This window comes from Amphiprion ocellaris, chromosome 10 (genome assembly GCF_022539595.1).
Source record: "Amphiprion ocellaris isolate individual 3 ecotype Okinawa chromosome 10, ASM2253959v1, whole genome shotgun sequence".
Taxonomy (NCBI): Eukaryota; Metazoa; Chordata; class Actinopteri; family Pomacentridae; genus Amphiprion; species Amphiprion ocellaris.
The window spans coordinates 20,660,440-20,676,235 of record NC_072775.1 but is presented as its reverse complement, the minus strand read 5'-3'; the positions used below and the strand labels follow the sequence as shown (position 1 = coordinate 20,676,235).

The window sequence follows — 15,796 nt, the reverse complement described above, 5'->3', positions numbered from 1 at the left end:
GTCAGACTTGTGGCAAGGAATCCTGGTGCCTGGTTAGACAGTAATCTCAGTTTTGAGTGCCACACTTTTAGCCGTGCAGTCTTGTTTTTACCACCTTAGAAGTATTTAAAAAAAATGCCTATATTAACATCCATCCATCCATCCATTATCTATACACCGCTTAATCCTCATTAGGGTCGCGGGGGGGCTGGAGCCTATCCCAGCTGACTCAGGTGAAGGCAGGGGACACCCTGGACAGGTCGCCAGTCTGTCACAGGGCTACATATACAGACAAACAAGCACTCTCACATTCACACCTACGGGCAATTTAGAGTAATCAATTAATATTTTAATATTTTTGGACTGTGGGAGGAAGCCGGAGTACCCGGAGAGAACCCACGCATGCACAGGGAGAACATGCAAACTCCATGCAGAAAGATCCCGGGAAAGCCGGGATGCGAACCAGGGATCTTCTCGCTGCAAGGCGAAAGTGCTAACCACTACGCCACTGTGCAGCCCCCCTATACTAACATTTAAAGACCATTTTTACATGCTCTTATTTCATCACATTTGGAATACTTCAACAGCCTTTTTACCTGCCTGAACAAGAAATCTATTGACTGACTCCAGACTGCACAGAACTCAGCTTCTAACCAGAACCAAGAAACTAACATTACTCCCATGTCAGCCACTTTGCACGCTCAGAATGTTTTAGGATAGATTTTACGGTTTTACTGCTTACTTTTAAGGCCCTTCTTTAGGGCCTCTCTGCTTGTTATATTTCTGACCTTTAAATACCGCATTCACCATTATGCACTTAAGATTATGGGCCAGAGGTCTGTTGTCTGTTCAAGGAGTGTAGCTGAAAACTAAAAGGGGAAGAGTGTTTGGAGGTTGCTTGAGTCATCTTTAAACATCCTTACATCAATGAAGCTTTCCGGATTCTAACAGTTTATCAGTGTTCATGCACCATGTTGGGCTTTTTTCTGTCTTTTGAATGCTGGTGATTTTATGACTTGTGAAGCACTTTGTAACTTGGATTTTGAAAAGCGCTCCATAAATAAAGATTCATGTTTTTCTTAATATTATTATTGCAAAATAACTGTCACAAAATACACCTTAAGCTGTGTAACTATAATTATTTAACTGCTGTGAGATTGTTCCTACATTTAAGCTTCGTGGCAAATCATGTGAGGTTTGACTTCCAAACTAAACTTAAAAATTTCTTACAGATAATTGCAGATGCTTCTGAATCCTGAATGCAAATTGCACAGTAAAGCAGCACACGGCACCTCAGATTAAAAAATCTCCTGCATTATGTCTCGGTAATCCAATCCTACTAGATGCAACTTTTGAGAGACTGCAGGGGGAAAAAGTGGTTTGGCAAAGGCCCTACGATCTGTTGAATGTGGAGTTTGTTTGAGGGGTGAGAAAATATGTCATTTCGGAGTCGTGGTTTATTCCAACGTAAGAGAGAGCGCACCAATGAGAGGCTTCGACGCTCCACCCTACCTGCCTCCTTTCCGCCCCCCCCCCTTTCCATCCACATACTCACTACTGAACACGACCTGCCGCCTGCCACATCTGGAGCCGCTTCCCAGCACGAGAAACTTCAACTTTTGCTTTTTACGCTGCGCACAAACACTCAGGCGTTTGCGCGTAATCTGTCCGTCAGGGCGAATTTGGCTCTCTGTTGATAGTAAGTAGAGATTCTTGAAGCCAAGTTGGCGTTTCTGTCTTCTCTGAACGGTTTTTTTAAAAAAACATCACCATTGGTAAACAGAGCCGGGTTTCATACATTCAGTTTGCTGTGTGCCACGCTTGTTGCGCACGATTCCTGGAAACAACACAGAGGAGACGTTTCCATGTAATGTTAATTTGTAAAGAGTGAGGGGAAAAAAGAGAGCACTGAGTTGCAAATCACTTGTATGAAAAGTTTGTAATTTCACGCTCTGCTCTGTCACAAAGCTGCTCCTTTACTATTAAAGCCTGTCTGAGAGCTGCTGGTTCACTGCGCGATATACATGAAGGCGTTGATGGGGACGTGAGTCAGAGCAGAAATGAAGCTGTGAAATTCAACAGCGACTGGTGATGGAGTGATACAATTTGGACTTGTTTTTTTTTTTTTGTCTAACACTGATCTAACGTTTGGACCAGAGGACTGGAATAAGCCATAAGGCGCACGGCTGCATACTGAAGTGTTTAAGTTAGTCTGAGGGGAAATTTAAAAGACCTAAAAATACAGCGTCGGTTTCTTCCCTACAAAGAATCATTTGAACTTCCCACCGCAGAGCGAGAGCGACATAAATAGTTCTGACATGTGGATGTAATTTCAGAAGAGGAAAAAAGACAGATGCAGAGAAATAAAGCGCGCCGGCTGAGTCTGAGCATATAGTAGATTATAGGAAATTAAACCGAGGGGGCAGAGCGAGGCGATTACTGAGTTATGATTTCACAAGCCGCCATAAGCGTTGAGAGGCCAGATGGAGTGAAAAAACACAACTCGCTCCACTTTGAAGAGAGTTAAGTAGATTAAATAATTTAATCTGAGCTTCATCAGCATCTGTTTGAGCCCCTGCAAGGATTCTTGGAGATAGAGCTGCCTCAGATCAGGGATGGGATCCTCTGTGCTGCTCCACAACCTGGACTTCCTTCTCATCTCACTGCTCAGCGGTTTCTGCCTGGTAGGTCTTATTTTTGTTGTTGTTGATGCATACATTCACACATGCAATCATCTGTTCTATGCAATGACCAGCATGTTTGATGCTGCACCTGTGAGCTGCAGAGGTCCAGTGGTGTTTCCTCGTCTTGCACTGCAACCTTCCACCTGTTTTTGCATCTGGAAATGTTTCAATCAGACAAAAACTTGCATATCGATCACATCTGCAAATTTCGCTCTCAGCTTTTGAATTCTGCAAAGTTTGCTCATTGCATCTCTTGCAAATTTTGACTGTGATAGCGTGTGTTCAGTGTTAATTGAAGACGCTGTCCTCATGAAGTGAATCAGGGTTGATGTCAAAAGCCTTTTATTCCCAACACCTGGACACCTTTATTTGTCTCTAAGCTGCATGTCACGTTTTTAAATTCTCTGTGTTACCAGTGAAATAGCATGAAGTGCACCACAATGCATCTGAGCTCAAATTAAGAGACACTTTCCTGTGTATTGACACACGTAGTGACAGTTTCAAAACCGGACCTAACAGGTTGACATGGCTGCTAACAAGAAGCAGCTGTGATTAGTGATTACACTCTTGTTCCATTAAGGGCATCTCCCCACAGTTACAATACAATGTTTGTCTAAAGCAGCGCCTGTTAACCTAGTTCCTGTATTAAGCAGGGCATTATGTTTACTACAGATTATTTCACAGCTTTGCCAGCCCCTCACCTGCTTAAAACTGCAGCAGTTCTTGCAGTCAGAATGAGAGTGAATATTTCATTCACATCTCCGGCAGCGGCGGCGCCTCGACAGTTTCACCTTTCCTATTCCCCGCTGAAATGTTTTACTTTTTCCTGACATTGTGATTTCTAATTGCGATTTTAAACTTTGCCATAGCTGTACCTAAGAAAGCCTGCTGCACACACGCAACCACACACACACACACACACATACACAGTGTGCAGGCAGAGCAGCACACCAAGTTGGTTCTGTGTGTTTTGGCTGAGGCCGTTGTGCATTCAACAGGCAGTTCGCCCAGGCTCTGAGGTATAGTGCATTTTCCCAGTGATGTGGTCCATCACTGTACCGCAGTGGACCTCTAGGCTCATTGGTTTAGATGGCAGAGGAAAACAATTATAACATAGCTGTGTATTTATAGCTGATTCAACATTCAGTCGTTAAAAGGCTCTGTCTGTGAATGGTGTTTACCCGTTTTTAAGTTTGGTGTTTGCTCAGTCTTCTCCACAAAAAAGTGTTATTTTTCCAAACTGCGACCAAACGGGACATAGATTTCACTGAATCTAAACTAAGAGTGGAAAGTCTGTGTCTGTGTTTAAACAGAGAATATGAGGTTTTTCAAATTAAGGCATGCAGTTGTTAAAGTGCAGGACTGCGCCACTTTCCACAGGCTCAACACGTAGGTGACAATCTCCTTGTGTCACGAATACAAATCTCCACAGATGAAACACTTGTAGATTAGTAGGGCCTGCCACATCTTATCCAACGTTTTCATCTGAAGGAAATTGGCTGATATAGAAACCGACAAGGAACATCTTCATTGTGTTTTACACCTCAGCAGACAAGCTGCAGTGACAGCTCACAGACAAAGCACGAGCTCACAGAGGCTTTGTTCGGTGTGGCAGGCTGCCTCACTTACTCACTTATTACATTTATTAAGAGGAAGCCGTGCTTTCAGGAAACCTTAGTGAGCATTTAATTTCTACCTCATGACTGTGTTTTCCTCCGTGATGACTTGCATGTGTCTCGATCCTCACTGGAAGGACTCAAACTGTATCTGTATCTGCCTGCCACAGCCAAGCATGGCAGCTCTGCACATCTGACTGTGAGGATTGACATGTTTTGTAGTGCACAAGACAGCTTTGACTAGTTTGACTGCATGTGGAAAATATCTGTTGTTGACAACTTTATTCTGAAACTTTTTAAAACAGAAAAATTGTGGCTTCGTTGCTCCATGTGGCCAACAATTCTCGATGAATTTGGACCTGAAACCATTAATTTCACTCAGAATATTTGTCAAAGTAATATTGAAACAAGCTGACTGAAGCAGAACTGTTGAAAACCTCATAGATGAACATTTTTTTTTGTTTGTTTTTTTTTCAGCACAATTGATGCTCATAGACACAGTCAGTCAAACTGAAAGCACAGGAGCACAGTTGTCGTCTTCATCAAAATGCATGCAGCAGGAGACATACAGAAATAGCTTCTTATAATAACCATTCTCTCACTTCTGCGAGTAGTGGAGCTTCATCCATCTCTGTCATATCATCCTCAATAGAATTTTAGAAGACAGATTAAAGAACTGGATAATCTCATCTCAATCTGTCTCTGGTAATTAGGGCTAGCAGATCTCCTCTCGCTAACTCAGATGAACTGACAGTTCATTTGTGAGATAGGCCCTAATATTGAAATTCATTTTCACATGTCCCTTTGACTGATCTCCAAAATGACGTAATTTTTTCCACTTGTCTGCATGTGAGTGGGTATATGTGTGTCTGAAGAAGTGTGAAATGAACCATCCTTCTAAATTTATTCCACAAATGTGCTTTTGACTAAGTGGTTTGGACCAAACTGCTGAGACTACAGCCTGTTTGACTGCCGCTTTTAATTATACTCAGAGTTACCTAAACTTTCTCTGGTAGGAGCGACATGAATGAGCGACCAATTACTTAATAAACGAGTTCACAATACATGAATGAAAAACAAATTGTATAACTATAACAGAAAATGTAAAAAAAAAAAAAAAATTATATATTTATATATATATATATATATATATATATATATATATATATATATATATATATAAAGAAAAGTAAAAATGTAAATATACATATATATATATATATAGAAGAGATATTTGATGAGTGTGTAAAGCTGAGTTATTATCATTATCATATTCAACATTATCATTTCTTGATTTTATGAACAAATACATTTTACATGATCAAATAAATAAATAATGGTTTTGCACATCACCATAATTCATTGCACTCAATGATACACATGATGTAAAAAACACTTCTGGGATTTGTTTTGAATATTTCAGGTGAAATTATAAAATTAGTGTTTCAATGCAGTGATAATAGCGGTAATACTGCTTTTGTTCACACTGCCCACCCCTGACTGTAATCACTCATTATTTTTCAAGCATGTGAACAAAGGTGAAATTGTTTTCCAATTGAACATGCAGCACCAATTCATTTCAATTTGAAAGACTAATTACACCTCTTCCAGTTGACATGAAAGTAAAGCTTCCCCTTATAGTAATTATTATAGCCTCTAGTAGGTCATTGCTTGAATACGATCTTTCTTTAGCAGATATTTAGCCAACTTGTTTGACTCAAATAAGGTTCTAAACCAGTCAAATTTTTCAGTTTTATGCTTGTGAAGATGTAGTTTTAAATCTAAGTAAATCAATCCCATATCTGTATGAAAAGAACTGCTAAGTGAGTTAAGGTATTTGTGCGAAGTTTTCATTAAATTCCTTATGAGATTCTGAAACAAAGTGTGACCTCCTTCACTTCCTACACACAAACTTGAGAATTTCAGCTATTTATACACTTATTCTGACTTAAAACTGCTCTTTAGTTCAAGAGCGCTGCACAGTTGGCTGAGTAGATCCTAGATAACTGCATGACTAAAGCTGCTGCTACTACTACTGATAATATGCAGAACCTAAGCAGTATAATTAAATGGAAGGTCCTCTATAAACCTACTTAATTCTGTCAAATTTGAGCATTTGATACATTTTTCCACAACTGTTACTTTTGTACTCTTGTTGGCATTTATCAAGAGAACAACACACAGCAATGAGTTTAAATCGGCCATTGATTGTATTTGCAATCACTATCAGTTCCTCATCAGGTGTACTGGCAAACACATTCATCCCCAGGACCAGTCAGCGGGGCCAAATGACAGGCACAGACAGGGCCAGTAAAAACTTTATGGATTTTTTTGACGACCCACTAGCCCTCTAATGCAGCCCACTGGGAATTGTCCCAGTATGCCCGTAGGCCAGTACACAACAGATCATCACTGTTTGCACTTGTCAGCGCGTTGCTACATTCTCCTTATATGATTTCTGACATCTACCAACAGCAGGATGTCTTGCTGGAGAATTTTGCTTCCATTTCAGCCAGTTTACTGGTATGTCATCCAAATTCATGCAAATTATAAACATATTTTCGAGGTTCATGGTTGTCAAAGATTTCGTCATTTCACACATGCTTTTTTTTTATCCAGTCTTTTCTTATGTGTGTTCCAGCAGAAAAAAACATGTCCATAAGTGAATTCATTTCAGATGTAGGGTGAATCTATGTTTGTGGTTTGGCGAATAGAATACAGAAGATTTGGTCTTCAAGATGTTCTTACAGTTTGCAATAATTTTCCTCATAGATGTGTCTTGTTTTCCCAGTCAGAAAACCCTTTTTCTGTCGTGTATTGCTAAGCGTGATAAACACAGGCCCAGCATCTCATTTCATTTACTCAGGAAGTTCAAACAGTTTAGATGCTGCCTTGATCTTGATTCTCCATCTTATCGGGCACCATTAGGAGACAGAGGGACAACAAAGCCCTGCCACGACCAATTTACACATCCCAGTGTACACTTGTGTTAACTGTGTGTGCTATTGTAGCCCTTTTATTGTTATCAGTTTGTGTGTTTTCCATATTCTAAGGGTTTTTTCATGGTGAAGGCCTCAGGATTGTTTGGTATGTGTACTTGGAAGGCCATCTTTTGTAAAGACTTGTTTGAGTTTAACACCTTGTGAGTAAAGACAACACGGCTGGTTCTCAATTACACACCTTCAAAGGGATGTTTGAGGGTTAAGAGTCGAGGCCAAGGTAAGATTTGGGGTTAGACCTTTAGGCTATGTCCACACCAATACATTTTTGTTTAAAAACATAATTTTCTATGTGTCTTGCATTCACAGTACTCTGGTATTGTAGGCCCTCTAAAATGTAGACTTCTTGAATTAATTTCAAAAAAAAATCTTTTATTTCAGACAGACAAAAACGGAGACTTTTGAAAATATTGATGCAAACACTTATGTTCATCATGTTTAGGTTTCTTATCTGACAGATGATATGTTTTCTTCACCGGTTGGTCAAGTCAAGTCAGTGTTATTTACACTACTGATCAAAAGTTTGGGGTCACCCAGACAATTTCATGTTTTCCATGAAAACACATTTTTATTCATGTGCTAACATAATTGCACAAGGGTTTTCTTATCATCAATTAGCCTTTTAACATGATTAGCTAACATAATGTAGCATTAGAACACAGGAGTGATGGTTGCTGGAAATGTTCCTCTGTACCCCTATGTAGATATTCCATTAAAAATCAGCTGTTTCCAGCTAGAATAGTCATTTACCACATTAACAATGTCTAGACTGTATTTCTGATTAATATAATATTATCTCCATTGAAAAAAAAACTGCTTTTCTTTCAAAAATAAGGACATTTCTAAGTGACCCCAAATTTTTGAATAGTAGTGCACATTGGTCAAATGTTGATTGGCTTTGTTGTGACAGCTACATTGAAAAAAATCAGCTGAATTCCCAAGTGTCCCTAAACTTTTGAACAGTAGTGTGTGTAGCACATTTAAAGCAACAGCCGTTGAGCCAAAGTGCTTACCCATAGAAAAGTAAAATTGGTGTTACTAATTTACCCAATAATTTTGAATATTGAAGTTTAGAATTTACCTGAGTGATTTAAATATTAAGTGAACAAACCCTACAAAAGATGCTAAGATATAATATAACATTAATAATTATGCAGATTAATTTCATTAATAGAGATTTAAAGTTCTGACTTTAAAATACACATGAAAACCCAACAAATCTAAGGATTTTCTGGTCAAGCTCTAACACCATGACAACAATTCCCGGTCTGTGTTTTCTGCCATCATGACCACTACATACTTGTGTTACTTTTAGCTACAGTTCCACCTCGCTCTATTCACGTGAAGAAATCTTTGCTCTCCATTATTGTTATTCCTCCTTAGGCTTTTCTACAGTCAAAGAACCTTCTGTTTCCAGCTACACTGCTTTGTCATGTGAAAAGAATTTTCAGGTATGAATGGAGATTACTTCTGCAATAATGCTAAAGCACTTGTTTGGATGGATATCGTATTATCTGTCCGAAATGATGGGTGGGCAGTGGTCCTGAGAATGCACAAATTTACCATACTTGTTGTTCATGTTTTCTCTCTCTGCTCCCACCTAATCCCGACTGGTCAAAGCACATGGCTGCTGGATTCTGGTTCTGTAGAAGGTTTTCACCTATTTAAACGGAGTCTGTCCTTTTCACTGTTGCCATGTGATTTGTATTTTGCTAACTTGACAACACAGGCACAGAATTTAGAAAAACAAACAGTGCAGATGCAGAATACGCACCAAATACAAAAATACAGTGATTTGTGACTAATGCAGAAGTTAAAAAAATGAACTAAACAAACACCAAAGATGAGTGGTTGGCTTCAGTAAATGTATGAGTCACCATGGCAACAATAGACATGACCTATCCTGGGTCAGTATTGCTCCGCCAAGGAACGCGGCAGAGTTATGTGACGATCAGTGTCTGTCTGTCTGTCTGTTCGCAACATTACTCAGAAACGGATAAATGGATTTGGATGAAATTTTCAGGGAAGGTCAGAAATGATACAAGGACCAAGTGATTAGATTTTGGCAGTGATGCAGCTTATAGTCTGGATCCATGGATTTGTTAAACATTTCTGTATCATTGCGAGATAGCAGCACGGCGTCACTATAACTATGAAAATAAGTAAACACTACATCTGCTGCCTGCTGACGATCACATGATTGCGATTCTACTACGAATCAACCGCTGCAGACTTATTGGGACTTATTCGTCCGAAATGATGCAAGGAGCAATTGATGAAATTGTGGGGGACGTTTCTGAGTCCCATCAATTCCTGCTGCCTGCTACGTATTTAGGTCATGCAATTCGGTATCCGTACATAACGTACACATGCATAACACACGCTTGTGCTCAGCGCAAGGTCATTTTGTTTGTGGGTACATCTATATTAAATGGCCACATTCTATGTTGCCGCGATTTCTGATCATTAAAAACTAATAAACAAATGCTGCATTTCTGGAAAAAAAAGCTGCATTTCTGACAATGCCGTATGGGGGAATGAACAGCTTTGGCGGAGCAATGCGCTCTCTTTGTGCTTTTCTAGTTATTATTTGTTAGTGCCCCTAGAAACACTTTTTTTGTAGTCCTATTGACAGTCTTTCTTTATTCGGTAGAGTCTTCTGTATTCTGCAGGATGGTTTTGTAGATACACCTGCTTGCTAAATTAATTGCTTTTTTATTAAACATGTGCTTTCTCAAGTCACAGTGCATTTAGTCTGTCAGGGCCACTTGAGAATGCATTATGTCAATAGATGTCCTCATAGCCATACAAATATGTGTATGTGTGTGTATCTGAGACATGGCCAGGCTTTCTGGTGTGACCTTTCCTTCTCCCAAGAGGGAAAATATCGGCTGTAGGAGGTGTGTCAGGAATGATTAAATAGCAAAGTACCATTTTTTGATAGAAATAAACAGGATTTTTTTTAACAGCCTTCAGACAAAGTCTTTTACATAAATTCTGTTTTCTGCTGTTGTGTTTTTTACATAGTTACTTACAGTAAAGGTTTCTTTTATGCAACCTATCTCTGCTGTGCTTGCAGTAAGTTGCCTATTAATTTGCAGATCTCAATGCTCTGAAAAACAAAAGCCCCAGGTCTTAATCCATTTTATATTACACGTTACAACATGCTTTTGCGATACTGCACATAAATATAACTGCAATAGTGCTGTTACATTTTCACTGTGCAATAAATGTGTGCGGATGTGGATGTATGCAGATGTGTAAATATATTTGTGTGCATACACATAAATATGTGACTATCAGTCAAAAGTTTGGATACACCTTCTCAATGAGTGCTTTTTATTTATTTGTGTTATTTTCTCCATTGTAGATTAATACTGAAGGTGAACACTTTTTTGTTTACAACATGATTCCATATGTATTCTTTCATAGTTTTGATGTCTTCAGTATTAATCTACAATGCATAAAATAAATAAATAAAAACCAATGAATGAGAAGGTGTGTCCAAACTTTTGACTGGTAGTGTGAATATCTATCTATCTATCTATCTATCTATCTATCTATCTATCTATCTATCTATCTATCTATCTATCTATCTATCTATCTATCTATCTATCTATCTATCTATCTATCTATCTATCTATCTATCTATCTATCTATCTATCTATCTATCTGTATATCTGTATATATATATATATATATATATATATATATATATATATATATATATATATATATATATATATATTCTTACATGTACATATTGTAAATATTTTTTACACTCTGTTTTGAATAATTTTTGTTTTTGTTTCTTACCAGTGCGATGGCAAACGTTCGCATCAAACTAGTGTATGTTCTGTTTGACAACAAAAGTGGCTATTCTATAGTATTCTACTTTATGAATGGCACACCACTTCACAGCAGGGTGTTAAATGACACACACAACTCAAAAGATAGTTTACTTAGTTCAACTTCAGCAGCTGAGGAGCAGACTGCTAAGCTTGAGCAAATCATAGAAAAACAAACCAGGTTAAGAGGGAACGAGCCATCCTGTCATGTGAATGCACCAAAATCCACCTAATGGCATACACATGAGATATATATATATATATATATATATATATATATATATATATATATATATATATATACATACATATATATATATTTATATTTATATATATATTTAGCAACTTCCAGGTGTGTTGGTATGTTTTTGTGTACTTTTTTAAAATATAGTGTATTGTGATTAACTGTGTTCCTAGTTCCTAGGCTTCTTGCCTAATATGTCTGTGGTTTGGGAGATGTCATGTTGTCCGGCTTCACAGTGAAAACAAGCCTTCAACGTAGCCTTAAGGTAGTTGTGACATATCTGGCTGAAGAATATTAATAATTTGAGAACCATTTTCCCACCATTGTGCAGCAGCTCTCCTAAGATAAGAGCAACACAATAAGTGTGTGTAATATCTCCTATAGGTGACTTTGATTTCAGGACATTATATCCTCTTTGTGTGTGGTGACTCCTGTGCTCTCTAAGGATAAGTTGTTATGCTGGATCTACTTCAGACCATTGCCTTCATCAGAAAAAATGCAAAACTGTGGTTGTGCAAAGACAACTTGCATTTAAAGGGAAGATAAAGAGATCGTCTGATTGCTCATCATTGAGGACAAGCGATAATTTATTGTACCTCTTCAAGTTTCACCCCATTTTAAAATGCACCATATATGTTGCATGCCCCTCACCTTGAAATCACCAAAAAATTAGTCCTGTGTGTAGCCACATCGCTGATTTCTGAGAAGCCTAAATTGCTGTAATCACCCAGTTTGCCATGCTCACTCTTCCTTAGCCTCGTCTCTTTACTTTTACTTCAGCCTCATGTATTTTACAGAATGTTTGTTTTGACATTATAGTCAACTATGACATTACTACTTTTAGTCTGCGGCCGTACAGCAGTGTTATATAATCTGGCCAGTTTACAGATTGTGGGCCAAATCAGTGAGCGTCACACAGTCTGTTCACCTCAGGACTCTCCCTTCATCTGCTTTAGAAGTGCAGCTTTTTCCTTTGTTTAAAAATAATTATGTAGGAATGTGCCAGATGAGTTCTTTTGGAATCAATGCTGTTGTTCAATTTAATTACAGAGCATTACTTCTTTTTCCTTATTAACAGTCTCTGGCGAAGAACAGACTGCAGAGAGCAAAACAACAAAAAAAAACAGACAATAGCCAAATTGTATTTTAGTCCTTTATGAAATTACTCATGTTAATATTGTTAAATAGCAATAGGAAGTGATGTGCCACTGGTGGTGTTTGTCACTTCAAACAGTGATAGTGATGATCAGCTGCTTTCTGAAGGTTGTGGCCACTGATTCTGGATAATGAGAAAGAGGGAGGAGAAATAATAGATTTGTTACTTTCGGAATTCAGGTGATTTTTTTCAATGTAAGTGTCAGAATAGAGCCAATCAACATTTGACCAAATGTGCACTACTCTTCAAAAATTTGGGGTCACTTTTATTTTTGAAAGACAAGCAGTTTTTTTTTTTCAATGAAGATAACGTTAAATCTATTATAAATCCAGTCTAGTCATTGTTAATGTGGTAAATGACTATTCTAACTGGAAATGTCTGATTTTTAATGGAATATCTCCATAGAGGTACAGAGGAACATTTCCAGCAACCATCACTCCTGTGTTCTAATGCTACATTGTGTTAGCTAATGGTGTTGAAAGGCTAATTGATGATTAGAAAACCTTTGTGCAGTTATGTTAGCACATGAATAAAAGTGTGAGTTCTCATGTAAACCATGAAGTTGCCTCGGTGACCCCAAACTTTTGAACGGCAGTGTATGTTTTTTTTTTTTTATCACACTAAATAGAAAGCATAGAAAAAACACAGCTCATTGCTCTGAGCATAAGTTTGATTACTCTATGTGATTTTTTTGTTGTGTACTGTAAAATTAATTTGTATTTTTGCCACATTTCAGACACTGATGAAAACACTTTTTAGGTAGGAATCCCAAATCCTGATTCCAGTCAGAACTATTTGATGCCACTTTTCTTTCCCTCTCGGGCTACAATAGACAGCGTGCCAGTTTGAGCTGGTAGTTCAATTAGTGGTTTCACATTATTGTACTGTTAAACAGGATAAGAGAATTGTATGATGCCACTTATACCCAGGTCTTGGTGTGTAAAATGTATAAAAAGACTATGACAGATGATGGTTGTGGCAGCGTAATAACTGCAGGATTTTATTAGATGATAACAAATGGCCGGAGACAAAGTTAGATAATAGAAATAGTATCACATCAACCAAACACTGTAAATCACAATTTTCATTAAAATGTGGGCAATCGATCAAAGCGAGGCTAGTTGGAGAAATAAGTTGGAGCTCATTTTGATTTCATTCTCATTATTTTGCCTTTATCTGTTATTTTTCCAGGCAAGACATTGAGAACGGTTTCTGATTTAGAATGACGGCCTGACAGTTGCCAAAAGACACAAAGCCGCCAGAAAGACGTTTGAGGTGTAGTCATGGATTGTGTTTTAACCACAGGAATTGTAAAGTATCCAGAGATATTGCTCTCACTTATTGAGTGAAATGTCACATCACAGAGTCACTGAAACAAACACACAGCTTTCAAAGTGTCATGTAACTGTGAACGATTGACTGCGAAGAAATAGCCATCAACTGTAGCATATAAATCTGGAGGCCTGAGAGGGTGTGTTGTAGTGCACAGATGGTATTTGTGCCCACCTTGGTCAAGATGTAATTTCTCCTTCCTAATAAGATTATGTGGTTGGCAGATTTGAGACATCCTGTTTTGTAATGTCGTTCTACAGCATGTGTTGTAGATTTAGGCGGTACGGAGGTGTAAACTCTGTATCGGCTGCTGTACACGGCTTGTCGCTGCAGATTGTGAGTCACTTGCTGTCGTCACTGGCCAGTTTACATGTTTGCCTGAATTTTCCTGGGATCAGCATGGGATTCAGCTCACAGAGGCAACTTGTAGTGGGAAAATACCCTTCACACACATATCCTTATGCTCAGTATTTCACCGCAGAGCTTTACAGTAGCTGTGAGGATTCCTCACATAACTGCAGAATAATTAGATTTCTTGAACTTAGAAGCAGGCAGCTCTGTGCTCTGGTTATCTTTTTTGTATTGATTGACACTTTGCACGGCTTTAGAGGAATTGTGAGTCAGACTCCTAACGCGTGTGTTTTAGCAGTCTTCAGTTTCACCAGCATGGTAAGGTTATACCATGGCTGCGTTTGACTCAGGAAAGGGCTTGTTTTCTTGACTTACTGTGACCTCTGCTTTTTTTCTTAACTTTTCCACTGAAGAATGCTAGGGTATGTGTAACTCAATGCCACTTTTACACCTCGCTGAAAAAGTTACACTCCTAACAGATATTTTAATGGCATGCCTCTGCTCTGCAGACTTCACCAGACAAAAATAAAATGTGCTCTTTGGCTATGTGCTCTGTGTGCTTGAGTTGGTGGCAAGTTTTTTTCCCTCCTTCTTTATGCCTTTTTTTTTTCTCTTGATGACTTAATGATGTATTGAATTCAGTTTGATTACGCCCAATGATCCTTTGAAAAACACATCTTCAAAAGCTAACGAGAAGCGGTTTGACAAAGATTAGTGAAGGCAGAGGAAGGAGCGATGGTTTCCAAGTTTCTGCTGAATACCCAAGGCATGCTGTATGTGGTGGTGGTTTTATCAGCCAAGTTAAAGCTGTGCTCATGCATTAAACATATACATCTTTCCTAGTGATGGGCTGCCTCTCTTCTGTCAGTCTGCGATCAGGTGGACTGGGTTCCGACTTCGATGAAGAACTCAGGAGCACTCTGGATGATTGTCAGTACTATGATGAGTTTGTGTCCTGTGAGATCTTTTTTTTCATCACTTGCCCACTGTATCAATATTGTGCTGCAGATTTCCTTGCAAGTAACATGCTTGGAATCTCTGAGTGTACCTCAATTGAGTTGACATGTGAAAATTCTCAGCTATGCAGTTGCCTCTGCCGTTGACCGACAGTTCAGCTCGGCCCTACCCCCACTGTTGGTGAACGGATTGAATTACAAATATACAGGAGATTCCAGGCTCTTTCCACTCTCCCTAAAACAACAAGAATGGAAGCTTTGGAGACAATTCTGAGTCAATTCCCTAATTATCGAGAGCAAGGAGAGTAGGATTTCACACATGTGATCCAGTTGTTTACGCAATTTGGAAACAGCTCTAGCTTGGGGCAGGAATACTCCCCCTGGCATATGGCTTATGGCTGAGAGGAGGCCGGATTTCTTAAAAGGACCTTTATTAGTTTCATTGCAAAACTCTCGGGCTTATGGGTTTGTAAGTATGCAGTTCACAGCTCCAGATTTTCCAGCAATAAGTAAGAAAAACCTCACAGTGCAGCACTGGGGGAATCTCAGCCAATTGAAATTCAGATAACAGCGCAAAGGTTTTTCTGTGTTTACTCCATAGCATTTAATACAAAAGCCAGTGAAAGCACAA

The 15,796-nt window shown here is 38.7% G+C and overlaps 1 protein-coding gene across 1 annotated transcript in view; it reads left to right on the top strand.

Moving 5' to 3' along the window:
* Positions 1 to 1,545: 1,545 nt before the first annotated feature.
* The window catches only part of pth1r (parathyroid hormone 1 receptor), a 55,701-nt gene continuing 41,450 nt past the window's right edge, over positions 1,546 to 15,796 (top strand). The window contains exon 1 of the mRNA XM_023270411.3: positions 1,546 to 2,663. Within this exon, the coding sequence (XP_023126179.1) occupies positions 2,595 to 2,663 (69 nt within the window). The 5' untranslated portion in view covers positions 1,546 to 2,594. The remainder of the gene's footprint in view (positions 2,664 to 15,796) is intronic.